The sequence below is a fragment of the Trachurus trachurus genome (genome assembly GCF_905171665.1).
Source record: "Trachurus trachurus genome assembly, chromosome: 24".
In the NCBI taxonomy this organism is placed as follows: Eukaryota; Metazoa; Chordata; class Actinopteri; order Carangiformes; family Carangidae; genus Trachurus; species Trachurus trachurus.
The window spans coordinates 18,422,368-18,440,072 of NC_139910.1; the positions used below are offsets into that span (position 1 = coordinate 18,422,368).

General features: G+C 42.6%; 1 protein-coding gene across 1 annotated transcript in view; it reads right to left on the reverse strand.

The window, feature by feature from the left end:
- The window catches only part of tab2 (TGF-beta activated kinase 1 (MAP3K7) binding protein 2), a gene marked incomplete at its 3' end in the record, with an annotated part of 42,806 nt that overhangs the window by 1,601 nt on the left and 23,500 nt on the right, over positions 1–17,705 (reverse strand). Inside the window, exons 2-5 of the mRNA XM_084001129.1 lie at positions 11,453–11,643; positions 8,757–10,428; positions 4,393–4,553; positions 1,843–1,936 (exon numbers count right to left, since the gene is read on the reverse strand). Coding sequence (XP_083857255.1) covers positions 1,843–1,936; positions 4,393–4,553; positions 8,757–10,428; positions 11,453–11,554 — 2,029 coding nt within the window. The 5' untranslated portion in view covers positions 11,555–11,643. The remainder of the gene's footprint in view (positions 1–1,842; positions 1,937–4,392; positions 4,554–8,756; positions 10,429–11,452; positions 11,644–17,705) is intronic.

The following is a 17,705-nucleotide window of genomic DNA, read 5'->3' on the forward strand; positions in this document are numbered from 1 at the left end:
TTAAAGCAACACCTGGAAGAACGTGTTCATATGCATTTACACTTGTACTCTGGAACAGTGTGAGTGACAATCTGATAATCATATTACATTGACTTTTTCAAATCTGTACTGTGATAGGTTTAAAAACTAGAAACAACAAATGCACTTACAAATAAACATTCATGTTCATGACTGAAGTGAAACCACATACAGTAGACATTTTCTTTACCATCTATTCTCTAGTAATATTAAGTCAATGTGGCTTTTTGTTTACGTTCCACATCAAGCAGATATTTCCATACAGTGTATTTAACACCATACAGATGCAGAAAAGAAAAGAAAAGACAGTGAAAATGAGCCATCAACTGAGACAATGATCTTTTCAAAATGAAGAATAAAAGCAGGCCTTAAGGGTTTTTTTTATGGTGCATCTATGTTTTCCAATGTGTAGTTCATTGTTCCAGTTTATGAGAGACAAAAACTGTTTCTTAAACATTTCATAATTTCTCCACCACATGTTTCAGTCGAGCCCTCCAGATATTGTTTTTACTGACCCCCAGTAGGATATTCATTAAATCTCTTTTACACCAGTCTGTAGGTAAAAGTCCAATCCAGCCTTACAGTGTCTAGTTCGGTCTTGTGTGCGTTGGCGAGCCAGAAAAGATTGCAGTTGTTTGTGTTTTGATTTCAGAATTTCTCGTGGAAACAGGAAGTGAGATTTCTAAGAAGGTGAAATAAAATACTGGGCCCGTATTCACAGAACATTTTATTTTACCGTTCAGAGTTCTCCCAAGTTGCATATGTGGTTCCTGCAATCTTTTTTGTTGTTGTCCTGTTTACAAATCTGTCTTGGTCTTGACATCCTATGACGCGGGCTCGACAGAGGTATTTATTGTTTGGTGAACAGATCAGTTTACATAACTGGGAAAGTTGCATTTTCCTTCAAGTAGCCGTGCTGCCAAAACACTTTAATCATGCACTGACTGGGCTGTTTCAGCTGCTAGGAGATGTTTTTTGCATTGTTCACAAACTCCACAATAATCATTGTTCCGGGTCATATAGTTTAAGTAATTTCAGTTTCCAAAACAGGGCCACAATGATAGCAGCGTGTAGAGGACTCACAACTCACTAACTTCTCTCAGACTCAGGTGCTACTTGAACTGCTGAGAGGCTTTGTCACTTCCTCTGAAAACTTAGTTCCAAAGTGACTGACTATTATTTTTAGTTTCTCCTAATTGGTTTCAGTCTGAAGATGTTTTCTGCTCAGGTTCAACCAGCCAAACTCCCTCCATGTCTATGAAGCAGGAGACTTCCATACGTATTTCCATAGTGTTGTCAATTCTTCTCAGATTTAATCATCTGCCATTCTCTCTACATGTATGAGGTTGAATGTGTGTTAAGAGTTGATAGACTTATATATGTATTAAAAGGTTCTATTACCATTTTTCTGTATTGTATGCTAATCTTTCACACTCACATCAACATTATGTCTGGGTTTAAGCCCCAGATAACACTGAGAGCCGCTATTCGTCTATTTGGCCTCAGTCCTTCCTTCACCTGTGTAAAATGATTGGCTGGCAGCTCGACCCCTGTCAGCAGTGGAGTGTTGCCAGGGGACCAATAAATCCCTTGTTACCATCCAGTAACAGGATGTAATTCAGGAAGGAGTGGTGGTTAACAGCACAATGGCAGCACCATGGCCGCGTGTGCCGAGAGGATGTGAGCTGGACCTGACCTGTGAGCTGGAGCTGCAGGCCTGACCTCACACACTTCATGACTTTATTATCACACAGCATAGTCACATACTGTACTGTACGTGCTGGTTTAAAATCCCCTAACGGAGAGAGAAGGAAGGACTCTTACCTCTTGTTTGGAGGAGATCGATTTCTTTGGTGAGGCAGTCGATGTCAATCTGCAGTAGCCTGTTTTTACATCTCAACTGCTTCATTTCCTCGAGCTGAAAAGAGGGAAAGATCACAGGCATGAGTAGAGATCTAGTCACTTAGAGCACATTCAGAGGTTCTGTATTCAGAGATATTATAAGTTATATCACTCAAATTGCCCAAGATATTACATTTTGGCTGATTTGGTTTTGCCTGGAACAAGGAATGGGCTTAGAGTGCTGCTGCCTCCCTCTTGTTTTAAACACAACAAAGCAGTTTGTCTTACCAGACAGAAATGTTGTACGTGTTACTTTACATATAAGTAAAACAGCATCACAAGTGTGGAGACAGATGTTGGGTGGGAAGTGTTGGTCATCCCAAATAAATGTTAATAGTTATTCAACAACACCAGGAATGAGGTGTTGTTGAGGTATTGTTCGGAGCCCAAACTGATGACAATTTTCTGTCCTTGTGATAGACAATAAAGCTTTTTGAATTGAATTAAATTATCTTGCAGGATCGTCTTCACTGATGATGTCTGGAGCATTACCACAATTAGCAGAAGTAAAAAGTTACTGTGAGCATATCAACCAACTACACCACAGTCACATAACATCAACATCACCACCACTGAACGTCAACTAGTCGTTCGACTAGCTCTTCTGCGAGGTAAGTGACAGTTTGTTAAAGGGATAGTTTTTAGTAACATTTTGGCAAATTCGCCTATTGCCATAATCCCTATAGTTATAGAAGTAGGTTCATTACCTTTAATTATCGGTGCATGTTGTTTTGAGATTCCGCGGTGCAGAGACGGGAGCTGCTCAGCAAACACATTGGAGGTGAACGGTACAGGTCCTATGTCCCTCATCAAACTCATCAAATACACAATCCAACTCTGAAACGCTCTTGTGGAGAATTTGTGACGTGCACATTCACCACGCTTTGAAATAATCACGTATAATTATGTAACATTACGACACTTGAAGCAAATACTCTGAACTACTTGCGCCCAGCAGCCGTGTTTGCAAAGTAGTTCCGGCTATGCAATTTGCCTCGAAAACACAACTGTCTCGTATTGTTACATTATTATTTCATAGCGTGGTGAATGTGCAGGTCACAACTTCTCCACGAGAGCGTTTTGGAGTTGTTGGATTGTGTATTTGATGAGTTTGATGAGGGACATAGGACCTGTACCGTTCACCTCCATTGTGTTCACTGAGCAGCTCCCGTCTCTGCTCCACGGATCTCAAAACAACATGCACCGATAATTAAAGGTAATGAACCTACTAGGCAATAGGCAAATTTGCCAAAATGTTGGACTGTCCTTTTAAAGCTTCAGTATAAACACAACATAGCTGTTAAAGCAGACAGTGGAGTCAATTGGTTTTGTGCTGAACATGATGTTAAATGTACCAGAAAACCTCGGTAGTCTCATTCAGACACGTTCTTAACAGATGTTTAACGGTTAAAAACAAAAACAGGACATGGGCATTGACTGATGTGTTTTGTGTTGTGGAACATTTGAACGACAGAAATTATTTTAGTCATTCAAACAAAAACCCACTGACTTCATGAGCTGAAGGTGCTAGGATCTTAACAAATTTCCAGGTTTTAGGACTCTCTCTCTGTCAAGTACGAACAGGGTCTGACTTCCTGTTTTGAAGTCAGTGGAGCAGATCGGTGTCCGTGTCAGGGGGAGAGCTGCTCTGCTCTCCAGAGCTGGCTTGCCTCAGTAAACAACACTAAAACCGAGGAGCTACTGAGCTCAGCAACACCAGCCAATTACCTGCCACAGCCACTTTTCCCCTCCGCTGACTCAAACTGGAACAGCTGACAAAAAGAGCTGACTCGACAGAAAGCTCGGAGCACACTTCATCTGAACCCGAGAGGCTTTCGACAAACTTACAGCTTAAATGGTGCAGAAAATAAAAAACAAAAGACACTGGACTCTTCCCATGGCTTGCCTTACATTCCCTGTGCAATAGCAGAAGCTGCCTGCGGGATGAATGTGAGTGTATACTGTGTGCTCTGTCAGTCTGAAAATATGGAGAGATATCAGCCAAGTAATAAACAGACCCTGTAATCAACATAGTTTCAGGGTGTAGGAGCAGAAACCAAGACTGGCAGCGTGACCCAGATTGCCTTTATCTTTCAGTATTAAGGAAAAAAACATTTCTCTGCAGTTATGGAGAACTTGTCTGATGACACAGACATTACCAAGTTAACTGCTGACAAAACCACAATGCACTTGGTTTTTAAATTGATTCATCTGTTGATTCTGGCTTGTGTTAGCTGAGTATTTGACAATCAGCTCTATGATCTCATGGCTACTGTTCATAATGTGTACAAGAGGTGTTGATGTAACTGCCATCTCCGCATGACCACTTTATCTATTCACCTTCGTGGCATTAGATATCCTGTCTGCCCTTCAACTGTTACTATCATGCAAAATGACAAGAAAATACATAATAACAATTTAAAAGTATTAAATTGCTGTAAAAGAAATGAATAAACGGTGAACAAAGCGTACAGAGGGAATTTGGGAGGCTGAGTTGGATCTCTCCAGCCGTCTCCTGGTCAGGTCGTTCTCCATCTCATTGACCTCCTCTTTTAGCTTCTCCAGCTTCTTCTTCTTCAGCTCCAACTCATGCCACAGCCTTTCCATTCGGGCCTTCTGATGGACCAACAACGCTGGAAGAAGCACACGGACAAAATAGTTAGTTTCCTCTGCGCTATTCACGCCGTTTCGATCAACTTTACAGAAACTGCAAACATAATTTAGAAATAGTCACACAGGAGGAAAATAAATGAATAAAACCAAACTTCTAGTTAATTATTATGAGCATTATTATACTGAAAACTTCCAGTGATCACTGAATGTAGATTAAAGAAAGGAACAAAAGAGAAAACTGAGCTGATGAAAATGTTTTCAAGCAAGGTGGCTGTGAAAACCACACGGTTTCTCCAAACACCAGTCAAACCAGTTCTGGCCATAATTCCCTGTGCACACAAACAGAGACAGGAATCACACAGTTTGCTCATTGTTCTCCATTTGTATGTTTCCTCACCTACTGTGGTGGGATGAAGAGATCAGACTTATCCCGGTTGGCAGACTGCTGCAGAATGTAGTGTTCAATACAGAGCCTTAACCAGGAGGATGATCTCTGCCTGTCTCTACAACACGTTTCCCATAATTCATCACATTTCCAGTATTTGATGACTTGTTGTAACACCTCCTACACACACACACACACACACGCATTCAACAATCCACAACTCTGCCCTGCCACACACAAACACAGGTAGGAGAAAAGATCCACAGAGTTTCCTGTCACCTGCAGCTAAACACTGATCTGCTGAACTGCTCACTCAGTGAAAGAGCATGAACTGACTAAATGAAAGTGTGAACTCGGAAATAAAAAAGAAAGATTGTGGTAAATATTTTTCATACTATGACTCTGTGATGTGCTGGCAAGTTTTCTGCTCATCAATGATTAAAGACAGTGTGCGGTCATCTCTAATAAGGACTGCAACTCAGCTTTGTGACTCATCCAAAGCATCTGCATACTGCACTTTCCACAGGGGTTATTTGTGCTGAGTATTTTGCCCAGTGACCCCGGGACAGGGCTGGACTGGAGGAGGAATCAGAGCTGCCATACTCTACCTCCAGTTAAAAGTGCAGATGCAGGATCTTTTCTTCTTTCCCCAAAAAAATTTCAGTTCGATTTTTAGATTGGGGAACCAGGGAGACATCAAGATATTTACCAGATTATTCAGTGAACCTTTTAGATATTAACTAACAACTACATCCACTACATTCATTTCTACAGTCCAGAGTTACAGACTAAGCAACCAGCTGCACAGGAGACAACCTGCTTCCTCTTTACACTGGCACATACATTGTCCAGTGTATAAATAATTATAGGATGTGTGTTTCTGCGTCTGTTAGTATGAATGAAGGTTTTTCCGATAGAAATGCCGTCTGGTAGGAGATCTTTTCAAAACTAGACAAACAACACATTTAGAAAAAAACTCCAGCAGGAGTTCCTACAGAATTAGAAGGATTATGTCTTTTAGTAACAAGGGACAGATGCACAAACTGGTATTTATGAACACAGAATGTGTCACTTCACACATTCATTTCACCATGCGTTGAGTAATGATCCGAGTTACCGTGAAGTGAAAACACTGAATAAGCTGTGTGACTCATAATATAATAGAATAAAATAACAAACTTCACAGAGCTTCATTTACTATCATTATAGGCTTTACCTGTTTGCACAGCAAAAACTATTTTACTGTACATTTCATGAGCAGAAATAATGATTAGTTTCCTTGAGCAATGTTTAATATCCTGATTTTTTTTTTTATAGAGGATCATTCTGCAAACCATCTCACAATATTTCAGTATTTACTAATCACAGTCTGAAAGCCAGTCAGTGTCGTAAAACAAACTTTACAATCACTGCAAATATCAAGTAAACTGATGCATGTTTTTACCTATGTTTCGCAATTGGTGATATGGTTCTTCTTTTTCATCTTTCTTTCTGTGCCTGAACATGTGGCTGAGACAGTGTCACCATTTCCTGGTGGTGTACGAGCGGTAATGAGACTCATGCACATGCACCCAATTTCTCAATGAGTGAGATTTATGAAGCAAAATCCCATGTGAACACGTGACCTTGTAGTTCTAACAGAAAAATTGAATTTAAAAAAAATCTGGTTTTGTGCATAGATTTAGTCAGAAAATCGACAGTTTTATGCACCTGGCTTCTGTGTCACACTCTGAAAGGCCAAATGCATTTGATTAAAACAATAAGTGATTCTGCTGCCAAAAAGGAAGAGGCTTCATATTTACTTGGTGCAGTTCTAAGTGGTGACAGGTGCATCAGGTAAAAACCCTGAATGTTTATCAGTAAAACACGTGTCTTCCCAGTCAAAGCAGATAAAACAAGGGGGGAAACTGGTTCACGAGGGTCAGCAGGCAGCGAGCACAGTGCGAAGCCCCTCTCGGTTCGTAGTCACTGCTGAGCAGGAGCCACAGCCGGTGACTCACGCGTAATATAATCAAAAGCCCAAAAAAGGAAACAGCAGTGCACACTGACACATTTGACTCACGCTACAGAATCCACCAGTCTCCGAGGCTAATGGAGCAAACACAGCATTTAGTGTGGAGGACTCACACTACCGTCATCACACAGCTAGTCACCTTTGCTTTTATCTGCCCAAAGGAGATGGACATGAAAAGCAGTATTTCTATCCTGACTGAACATTAGAGACAGCGAGTATACACAGTTTGGCTCCACAATTACATTACAGGAGATGTTATGGTAAGTGTCTTTTAAAACCACACAGTATACTTTTATAGTAAAATGACTTTCTTGGCAGAATGGAGTGGAAAAAGCATTTAGGCCTACAGCTGGTAGCACAAAACTTGGATAGTGTGATTTATTGTTAAAATAGTTCTAAAAGCTTCACTGTGCACAATGCAGCTATAGAGGAAGTGCACCCTTTTTAGCCACTTGACATTTACAAAACAACCAATAAAGGGCGAAGTAAATACTTTCAATGAGACATTGGAGACCGACTGGATGGAGGATTCACAATGCAGACAATTTTTGGACATTTTTGTCTGCTTACTCCGAACTGTGGGCGCTGACTCGTTATCTAAAGTATGTGTTCACAAGCCTGCGGGCATACAGTAAGAGCCTGATTTGTGAAAATAGCCACAAGACACCAGCTCACAACATTACAACACGTCAAGCATTGTAAACACACTGGCGGAAAGGCAGAGATGAACATTGTGCAAGTAAGCGCCAAAGGGATATACATTTAGAATATATAGAACATAATTCACACAGCTCTGAAGCTCAATGCTGAAAGGACCATTTTGTACTGCAGCGTTCAAAGCTGCACGTTATACAGTCTATATCTATATGGAGAATCTGACATATTGTTTCTATTTGACCATTTCCTGATCAATGAACAAGAGAAAAGACGACAGATGATGAAAACCCAAAGACCAATATGTCAACATTAAAAAACATGTTCCATAACCCATGAGCTACCACTGCTGCACAACAGCTAATGTTAGCATTACACTACTTCTTAGCTGACGTTTCCCTTTGATAGAGCTGGATGAAATAACAGAAAAGAAAAAAGTTCATTCTGAAAAATTAAGCTAAGTCTCTTACACATTCACATTCACCAATACAATCAAGCTTACAATGTAACGCTAACTTGTTTTTTTTCCACCTGGTGATGCACTTACTCACTCTGCTGTCATACTACTGCGTCACTGATGCAGGGTGATTGTGAAATCATAAAATATAAGGGTAACACAGCCACTTAATATATATATATAATACTATAATAAGTACACACTATTAAGCATTAGTTAAGCATTAATAAATACTGAATTCTTCATTTATAATACATGAATACTCATTAGTATGTAGTTTATATTACAGTTAGTGCTTATCAATGATGAGTAAAACATATAAATGATGAATTCAGTATTTAATGCTGAACTAATGCTTAATAAAGTAGTGTGCACATAAAGTGTTACCAATATAAATTCATGTTTTGTTTTTGCACAAGTGGATTCATTTGTCATCTGACAACTCCGGTGGCACGAATGTTGACATTAATGCCAAACATGTTTGTCAACATAGCATTAATTTAGAGTGTGTTCAGTGTGGATCAGGCTCAACCTTTAAGATCTGGCAAAATCATCTGCCAATTTATTAATGCCAATGTGGTAAAAGGAAAAAGAACAAGTCACTAAGACTAAACAGTCAAAAAGTATTTAGTCTTCTGTCAAAGTCCTTGTGCATTTATTTTCATTGGGGAATAAAAGAGATTAATATCACAGTGATAGTCAGTGCTGCTCACCTTGTGTGTACGCTGCATCATCAGAACTCATGCTGAGTCTGCGAGGCTCGCTCGGCCTCTCCCTGTGTGGCGACAGCGGGTCTGAGAGATGGAGGGGGTCTGGCTCTGCAAAGTGGTGGTCTGAGGGTAGGCTTAAGAGGTTGTTGGGCTCAAAAGTAGGCGAGACTACTCCGGGGGACACAGCTGGGGGCTTATTGGGGGACACGGTGATTTTAAAAGTGTATTTGGTGTTGGGCTGAGTCACCACCACGCGGGGCGACGAAGCCGTGCCTCCCCCTCCCACGGAGGTACGAGACTTAGGTGGATGGTGGTGGATGTAGGCTGGGCCCATGCTCACTTGGCCTCCCATGTTCCTGGGCCCCGAGGGCCCCTGCAAGGGGGGGTTGGCTGAGATGTAGACTGTGGGAGGGTTCCTACTCCCACCGTCGTCGCTGGAGGCGTTGGCAGAAATGTAAAACTTGGGTTGGGAGCGGGAGCCGGCTGAGGCCACGATGGCCTCCTCAGAGGGGGTGGTAGCAGCAGTAGGCGGGCTGGCAGAGATGTAAACAGTGGGCTGGCTGCGGCTCAGACCAGGACATCCGATGGACAGAGGTGTGGTGGGGACAGTGGGCACCCCGGCTGAGGAGGAGGAAGAGGAAGGACAGGAGGAGGAGGTCGAGGACGTACGGGGGCCACTACTTGTTCGCAGCACAGCTGTTGTGGTTGTGGAGTTGCTCCTCTGAGGAGATTCAAGTTTGATCTCTATCTGATTCTTCCGCGGGCCGGTGGAGATGTTCTGGATGTTGTACTGGCTGATGGTGGAGGAGGTGGGCATGACAGAAGAAGAGGAGGAGGAGGAGCACGAGGATACGCCGGAGGAAGAGGCCTGACTCCCGGAGGGCAGAAAGGAGGGCGCCTGGGGGTTTGTGGGCGAGCTGATCGGCATGTAGACGTGAGAGGTCTGGTGGCCCTGGGTCGGGTGCTGTGAGGTATGTGAAGAGGAGGGGTGCTGAGGGCCGGACCAGGAGCCAGAGGAGGGGTGGGAGATCTGGTAGATCTGCTGCGGGGGCTGCGAAGTGGGGCTGTACTGGGCCCTGCTCCCCGGGTGGTGGTTCTGCCGGGTCGTACCGGGCTGGCTGACGTAGGGCCTGATGTAGATAGAGTTACCCTGTGGGCTGCCCAGGCCCGACTGCCCACCGTGTATGTGCAAAGAAGTGGGGGTGCTGCGGCCCGGCTGGATGTTGGGTCCTAGCGTCACTGTAATGGGGTTGAAGCGCGGCGTCTGCTGGGCGCCCATCGTCGTTCCTTTGACACCCAGAGGGTAAAGTCCGAGGTGCTGCGGAGGCTGCGGTTTGCGCGTGGGTTCCATCACGCCAAACACATTGAGGCTGGACGGCACCTGCACTGGGGCTGACTGAGGCTCCTGCTGAAAGAAGTCACTATTGGGGGCCTGGCTCGTCTGGAGGGGCCCGTCACTCAGGCTGTGGGCCAGAGTCCGACTGCCGTTCATTCTCAGGCCGTCCCGAACCGGGGCCACGTGCACATTCTGAGACTGCGGGCCCAGGTTCAACTGGGTCATGTGATTACGGAGCCTGAAGCTGGGGTCGTCTGAAAAGCTTCCTTCTTCACTGTACAGGTAGCCCGGACTGACCTGGGACAAATATTCGCAGCAGGCGTCTAAGTTGTTGTTGTTCTGAAAGAGAGAGAGAGAGAGACAGAGAAGCTTTATGAATTAAATGTTCTGATAAAAAAAACATTTTGGCCAATATTAAAGGGATAAATCAACATTTTGGCAAATTGGCCCATTGCCATAATCCCTATAGTTTTAGCAGTAGGCTCATTACCTTTATTTGTCGCTGCAAGCTGTTTTTTAAAACGGCGGAGCAGAGCCGCGAGCTGCTCAGAGCTACGCTACAGATGCTGATGGGATTTCTTGGTTTCCCTCATCAAACCCATCAAATACACAATCCAACAACTCCAGAACAACAATTAAAGGTAATGAACCTACTCCTAAAACTATAGGGATTATGGCAATAGGCCAATTTGCCAAAATGTTGAGCCATCTCTTTAAAATAAACAGATAACATGAATTTGATGATGATTCTTTAAATCTGGATATTTAACAATTGCTCAAGCTGTCAAAATAGCAAAATAGTTTATGAATTGTAAAGAAAAAAGCACAACAAATGAGTCCTACACTCACTAAACATTTTATTACCAACACCCATACACCTGTGTATTCAGGGATTTATCCAACAGGCAATCATAAGGCAGCAGTCTAAGCAAAAACACCACACAGTGTACACTGCACTCAGGGATGAAAGAGTTAACTACATTAACATAACTACCCTGCACAGCAGCAAGCAGTCACTCTCTCTGCCCTTTGGCTGTGTGTGTGTGCTTTGTAGCTGCATGTGATTACATTGCTCCCTGCAGTTCTGAGTGGCCTCTGAGAAAGACAAACTGGACTGGAAGTGTACAATAAGTGGAGTGCATATTTTAGGGGGGTTTCACCCTTTAAAAGAACCTGCCTGGAAATGCTAAATTGGGTGGACAAAATGGTATAAATGTTGCTCTTAGCAGCTTTGAATATAGATCTAGAGAGAGAAAAGTATTCAGGAGAGTTTAGTGTCATTCAGAAGCAGTCCTAGTTGTAACATCCTTTTTAATAACGCCCTGGTTTTGGCTTGGATTTGTAGTTTTGAATCTGGCTTTACCTGCAGAACACACTGGGAGACAACACCTTCTGGGACTTCAGGGAACTTCTGGCGCAGGTCATGCAAAACCTGAATGTCAATCTGGTGGCTTCCCTGGGCCATTCGTATGTTGCCAGGTCAGGACTGCTTGTTCTGTTCAGTGCACTGAGGCGTCAGTTGTGGCAGCAAGTCGCCTTCATCTTGAACATCTTCTGAAATGGAATAAAGAAAACACTGATAAGAAAAACTGTGTATATTTTTCATGCAATAAAAGAATCACACAGAATCCAACTGTGTTTTTTTAAAAGGGGCAGCTTCACATCCTCCTATCAGCTGAATTATGTGTTTTGTAACTTCCTCATCTACTGCAACTCCCCTCTACAAGACCATCGGACATTTGAGGTCATCTGTTCAGATTTCAGAACTTTTTTATGTATTTAAAAGATTCATTGATTTTAGACACCTTCCTCCTCCTCATACTAAAAAGAGTAGCAGAGGGAGCAGAACCCTCTCTGACCGACAACTGTGAAAACCAGCTTTTCCAACCGATCCTAAACATCAACATTCACTCATTAAGGAGAGAAGAGGTCAAACCAGTAGCCTGGTCCGGATAAAGAACGCTACACAGCTCTGCAGAACAGTTTGTTCCCAACAATCACTGCTTTATTTCTGCAGAGCTGCATACGTTTTTTTTCCCCTCCTGATTGTCTCACACGCATAAATCTAAGGAACATCAATCTTACCCCTGGTTGACCAGAGAGAAACTTTCCCAAGGGGCAGAACAGCATCATGCTTTCTGCAGACAGCGGAACTCGCTAGTTGATTTGAAATTCATGTTTAAAACGACAGTGGGACTGTGCAGCGTTTATCTCCGTGTTCCTGTGCTCCATGTTTGTAGTATAATGTGATAATACAGTGCTAAAAACGTTTATCTATAGATCACCACGTTAAAACACGTTACAAAGTACTTTACAAAGGCAGCAAAATAAAACATGCAGGTCTTAACAGCCAACAAAACCAAAATAATTTAAAATTCAGTATTAGCAAATGTAGTCTGTCGCAGTCATCATTCGATTATTTGGGTGGATATTGCAATTCGGTTTTGTCATGGCTTCAGTTGGACGGGTCATTCATGTTGGTTTCACAGAGAAAATAAAACATGACGTGATTCCTGTTGAATGTTGTACCAAACAAATGTGTTCCCTTATGTCTGGAGGATATGATTTAAAACAACATGACACATTTGTTTTGCAGCTACTGGGATTTGGATATTGCATCATGTTGCAATTTTGACATATGTTTTAATTCTTGTGCCATTAAGGAGCTGAACAGTTACCCCAAGGACAAATAATGTTTTTATGACTATTTCCTTATCTTGTCTTCTGTTATTACATGTTATTATATGTTATATGTTGTACCACGGTGGGGTGGCAGTGTAAATTTCATTGAAATCTTTTCAGTGACAATAAAGGCAATCTAGCCATCTATAATTCATTTTCATTAACTGTGCAGCCATATTAGCCAATTAAATTAAAATAAAATAAGGGGATGCTCTGCAATTAACATTTTAAGGGGAGGTTTAAAGTTGTTTCTAATGACCTGATCCCCGGGGACAGCTCATGCCACAGTCTGCCTCTGTTAAACCTCAGTCACCAGGTAATAGTAGGATCTGAGTCAGTTGTGAAATGTACTGAGAGCCAATGTGGGGAGGCTAAAACCTCTGTGATGTGGCCTCTTTTCCTGGATCCTGTTAAGAGCCTGGCAGCTGAGCTCTGGACAATCTGGAGCCAATTCATAGATTTTTTTTTTGGTTAAGGCAGGTGAAGCATGTCAAACAGTCTCTGTGTCTTTAAAAGATTAAATCAATAGAGTTATGGATATGTTTCTCAAAGTGTAAACGCCTGCACATGTTTTTTTGTGTTCACTCATTAGGAAGAGAAGGGGCCAAACAGTAGTGCTGCTGCTGCTGCTGCTGGTTCTTATCAGAGCACCTTTACCCTGCTATATGTAGAACAACACACTGTAGTAGAACAACAGGACAAAAATGCACACAAAGAAATCAGCTGAGCTCTATGACCAGGATATGACAGTGCCCTAAAGGACAATTACGTGCCATTTTAACCATAGCACCACATTGACAGCTACAGATCCAAGCTAAATGTTGTAAAATAGTAAAACGTGTCTTTTACCCCAGTTTATCTGCAAATCATCTCAACCTCCTTATCCAACACTGTTAATGCATGCTGTTAACATGTTTCTAACTTTTAGTCCACCCTCACTGAAACTGATACTGATACTGATACTCAACAACATATAAACTAGTTTATTGACAATAGCTAATATTCACAGATAAACTGGCCATCTGTGATTTCCTGCTCCAATCATTATTACAGAATATTAGCCTCAGAGGTCTCCCTCTAAATTGGGACACATGAAACACACCTTGTTGTGCTCTACCAATCAAGTCTGATGCAGAGTGGAAGAACAAGAGAGACGTCTCTTGATGGCCATGTAAATACTGAATACGAAGAAAGTGGAGCCTGAAACAATCCAGAGTTAAATTTACAGACACTTTGAAAACGTTGTGATAATGAAAAGCCAAGAGTCTGCTTCAATATCACACTGGCCTTTTGGGCCAGGAAGACACAGGCTGTGTTCGAAACCGCATACTTCTCCTACTACTCGTACTACTCATACTAACGATTTGAGTATGCAGTATGTTCACACTGCGCAGTATGCGATTTGCAGTAGGCGAGAAGTTCCCGGATGCATACTAGATTCGGCCGAAATGTTGAGTATACATCATGAGGTCACTACTCATACTCAAACTACCCAAGATGCAACGCAACGTGACGTCAAGGACCGCCTCTTCCTTGCCGCGAAAAAAAAAAAAAAAAGAACGGAGAAGGAGGAGCACCAGGTCGGTCCAAACGACGTTTCCAAGCTAGCCACAGTGGGGACAGGTTCACTTCCTGTTTATAAAGTAAGAGCACTGACGTCATTGTAACGGCTTTCTTTATGGTCAATTGCAACGGGTGCTTTATTTTGACACAGAAACCGGAAGTACAGTGCTCACTACGGCTGGTTTTACTAACGCCAGAGAAGTCCGACTTCGTCCGACTAAAATTGTAAATAGGTGTTATTTTGTCATTTTTTCAACACCATGGGGATACGAAGTAGTACTTTCTCGCCTGAAAATATTTCAAATGTTGCTGAAGTTATATATTTACAGAGTTTAGAGCTTAAGTGAAATCAGCTTCAGGGCGGCTGATTTCGGCTCGGGCAGGAGCGAAATGCATTGTGGGTTATCATAGTACGCAGCAGTGTGAACGCTCTGCATACTGTATGATCGATTAGTATGTAGTATGGAGTATGGAAGTATGCAGTATGGAAGTATGTAGTATGGAGTATGTGGTTTCGAACACAGCCAATGAGTGTGTATCAGGGCAGCTAAGCCTCTGTCTTATCTGGGATATGAAGATGTGTAATGTCAGAGCTGAAAAGTCATAAATCAGCTTTGCAAAACATCAGTCTGTAGCTGATAACAGGAGGAGGAGCTGTTTGGCTACTGTCAATAGTAAAGCAGCAGCTGCAAGGAGGAGAGAGAGAGAAACCTGAAGTCTGATGAGATGAACTTCAAATTCTATACACTAAACTAAAAGCCAGCCTATATAAAGAGAAAACCATCCATCTGTTTATTTCTGACCACTTCCATCAATATAAAAAAAGTCTTTGAGTCTCCAAAACCAATAGAAAGTTTGACATTGTGTGACTGGACAAAAGGAGGAGAGCCTCTACTGTAAATACAAACTAGGGGAAACATTGTCTCAGATGACATGTTAGGAGGAAATCTTTCGCCTCCAGTGAAACTTTTTACAACTGATTAACAAGATTAGGCCTACAGAAAGTCAACCCTCACACACAACCACCACTGCTGGAGCCTAAAACATTATTAGTTTAATAATCTGACGTATTTTAATTTAAGAGCCACAAGAAGACATCAGTCACTCAGGCTTTCCTCACTGGGCAGGGCCACTCGCCTGCTGTGGGAGAGGAAGTTCACTACTTGGTGGTAGAAGCTGTGACGATAACAGCATGACCACACTTCTAACTGCGGTCATGTGATTCTTACTGGGGGGTTGAACTCGTTAGCATCATCACAAAACCTTTTTTGTTAAAGTTAACAGGAACACTTTAAGTGTGTGATGTGAAAATGTTTTTTTCACTGCCCTACTTGGCACATGCCCCAGTTACAGGACAACAGAGGGGTTAGATTCTTACTGTACAGAATGACAGGCCTGCAGCAGGCGGCCCATGTGTCGGGGGGTTTCTGAGGGAGGCAGATTAGTCCTTGCTGCCCCTGAGGGCACTGGTGGAGCAAGGCCTGGCCTGGGGCAGCGCTGCGCTGCAAGAGATAGAGACAAAGTGTCTATTGCTGAAGCTGTTATTCACCATGCCAAGGCTCTGACCCGCGGCCCCACACTCGCTGTGCAGCATCAATAGGCTCTTTCACTAGGCTAAAGTGAATGCACCTAAAACTGTCCACATCAATTAAAGCCCTGATCAAAAAGGATAAATAATCAACTTGTGCTTTTGGCAGAAATACCAGCACAGTACCTGATGCTGAGGCTGCTGTTGTAGCCCACACAAAACACGTCAATGCAAACAAAGAGGCTACACATCGCAGAGGAAAAAAACACACATAACCAATTGTCATCATGCCATTTCATCTTCAGCCTGGAATGTCTGATCACAATTGTTGTGGATCGTCCAACAACGTGTCTACAGACATGGTGAAGTGTGGAGTACAGTGGAAACAGTAAGACTCCCGTCTGAACTTCAATCAGAAACATCCTCCGCAGCTTCAAGGAGCAGCCAAGTGGAATGTCGAACTGCTGCGTCTTGGTCCAGCAAAACTTAAACAAATAAAAAGGACTAATTGGCAGTGGATGCTGGCAGGCGCCCCAGTCCTCCTGAGGAGCCACCGACATTCAAAGGAACTCTTGCAACGCTCGCGGCGAGTTACTGCTCAGAGTGCTAATACGCTTATCTTGATCAATTATTACCAAAACAGGAAACAAAGATTATATATCTATTTAATACTGCTGCACATCTGTAACACCAGCGACCGTTGAGAAAGGAGACGGAGCATTTACATTAAAAAGGCATTTATCACTGCAACAGATCAGGAGGAAATTAACTGTATTTTAAATCTGTCTCAGCAACAAACGCTCACAGGACAGATCATTTTTGTCTTCTGGTCAGGCTCCACTGCTGCAGCAGAGCCGCCTTCACGCCCCAACTGCATACGTTTAAAAGGCCCTCCATGTGAAATCAAGTTAAACCTTATTACAACACCCAGGACAGGGAGCGATTATCCTGTCAGACCGCTGGTGCTGCTTGTAACACAATCGCAGTTGTTTGTGCATCTACACAAACACAAGACTCATTCATTACAAATGGATATTAGATTTATTGGACTGCACAAGGTTGAACATTGATGATTGTGCTAAGCTTGCAGCTTGCTCTGCTGCACTTCGCCTGATGCCGTTCTTTCCTTATTTTTCTGAGAACGACTCATATACACTCGTTGTTCCTAAAGAATGCAGCTTGATTCATACTTTTTTTTTTTCCTCATTCTGACTGAATGACTGTAAAGAACCACATGCCATACCCTCACCTCCCACAAAGCAAAGGAATATTTGGATACTTGGAAACTTCACTAAGGAGACTTGTCTTAACAAAAGAGCTTTTTAAGTAATCACAAAAGCTGCGTGATGAATCAAAGTGATTTCCCACCGTGTTAATGTCAAAAGTCTGACTAAAATAAACTTTAAGATAAACTGCAATTGTATCATCCCTGGAAACTTGAAACAGTTGTACATCCTCGACGTTGTCTTAAACCACGCTAAAACATCACTGTGAAAGGTCAGTGTAAATCTTCAATCTTATTACCTGTTTATTGCCAGTTTATGTGCTCAGAGTGAACGATTCACCACATAACTCTGAGTTTCATGCAGTAGTATTTTCTTTAACCAACTTAAATTCATCCCACCAATGACAACATTAGTGCACAACACTGAACTAACTGCCGGTATGTTCAGCCTGCACATGGACTGCACATACTGTATAAGTTTGAAGCAGCTCTTTTGTTCTGGGCGACGTCTGCAGCAGAACAGAAACAAACCACACTTTATGTACAGAACTCCAATTGCACTCAAGTGTGCCATGAAGCCTGGGCCTCACAGCTACACACAGAGCTGGGACCAGCAGC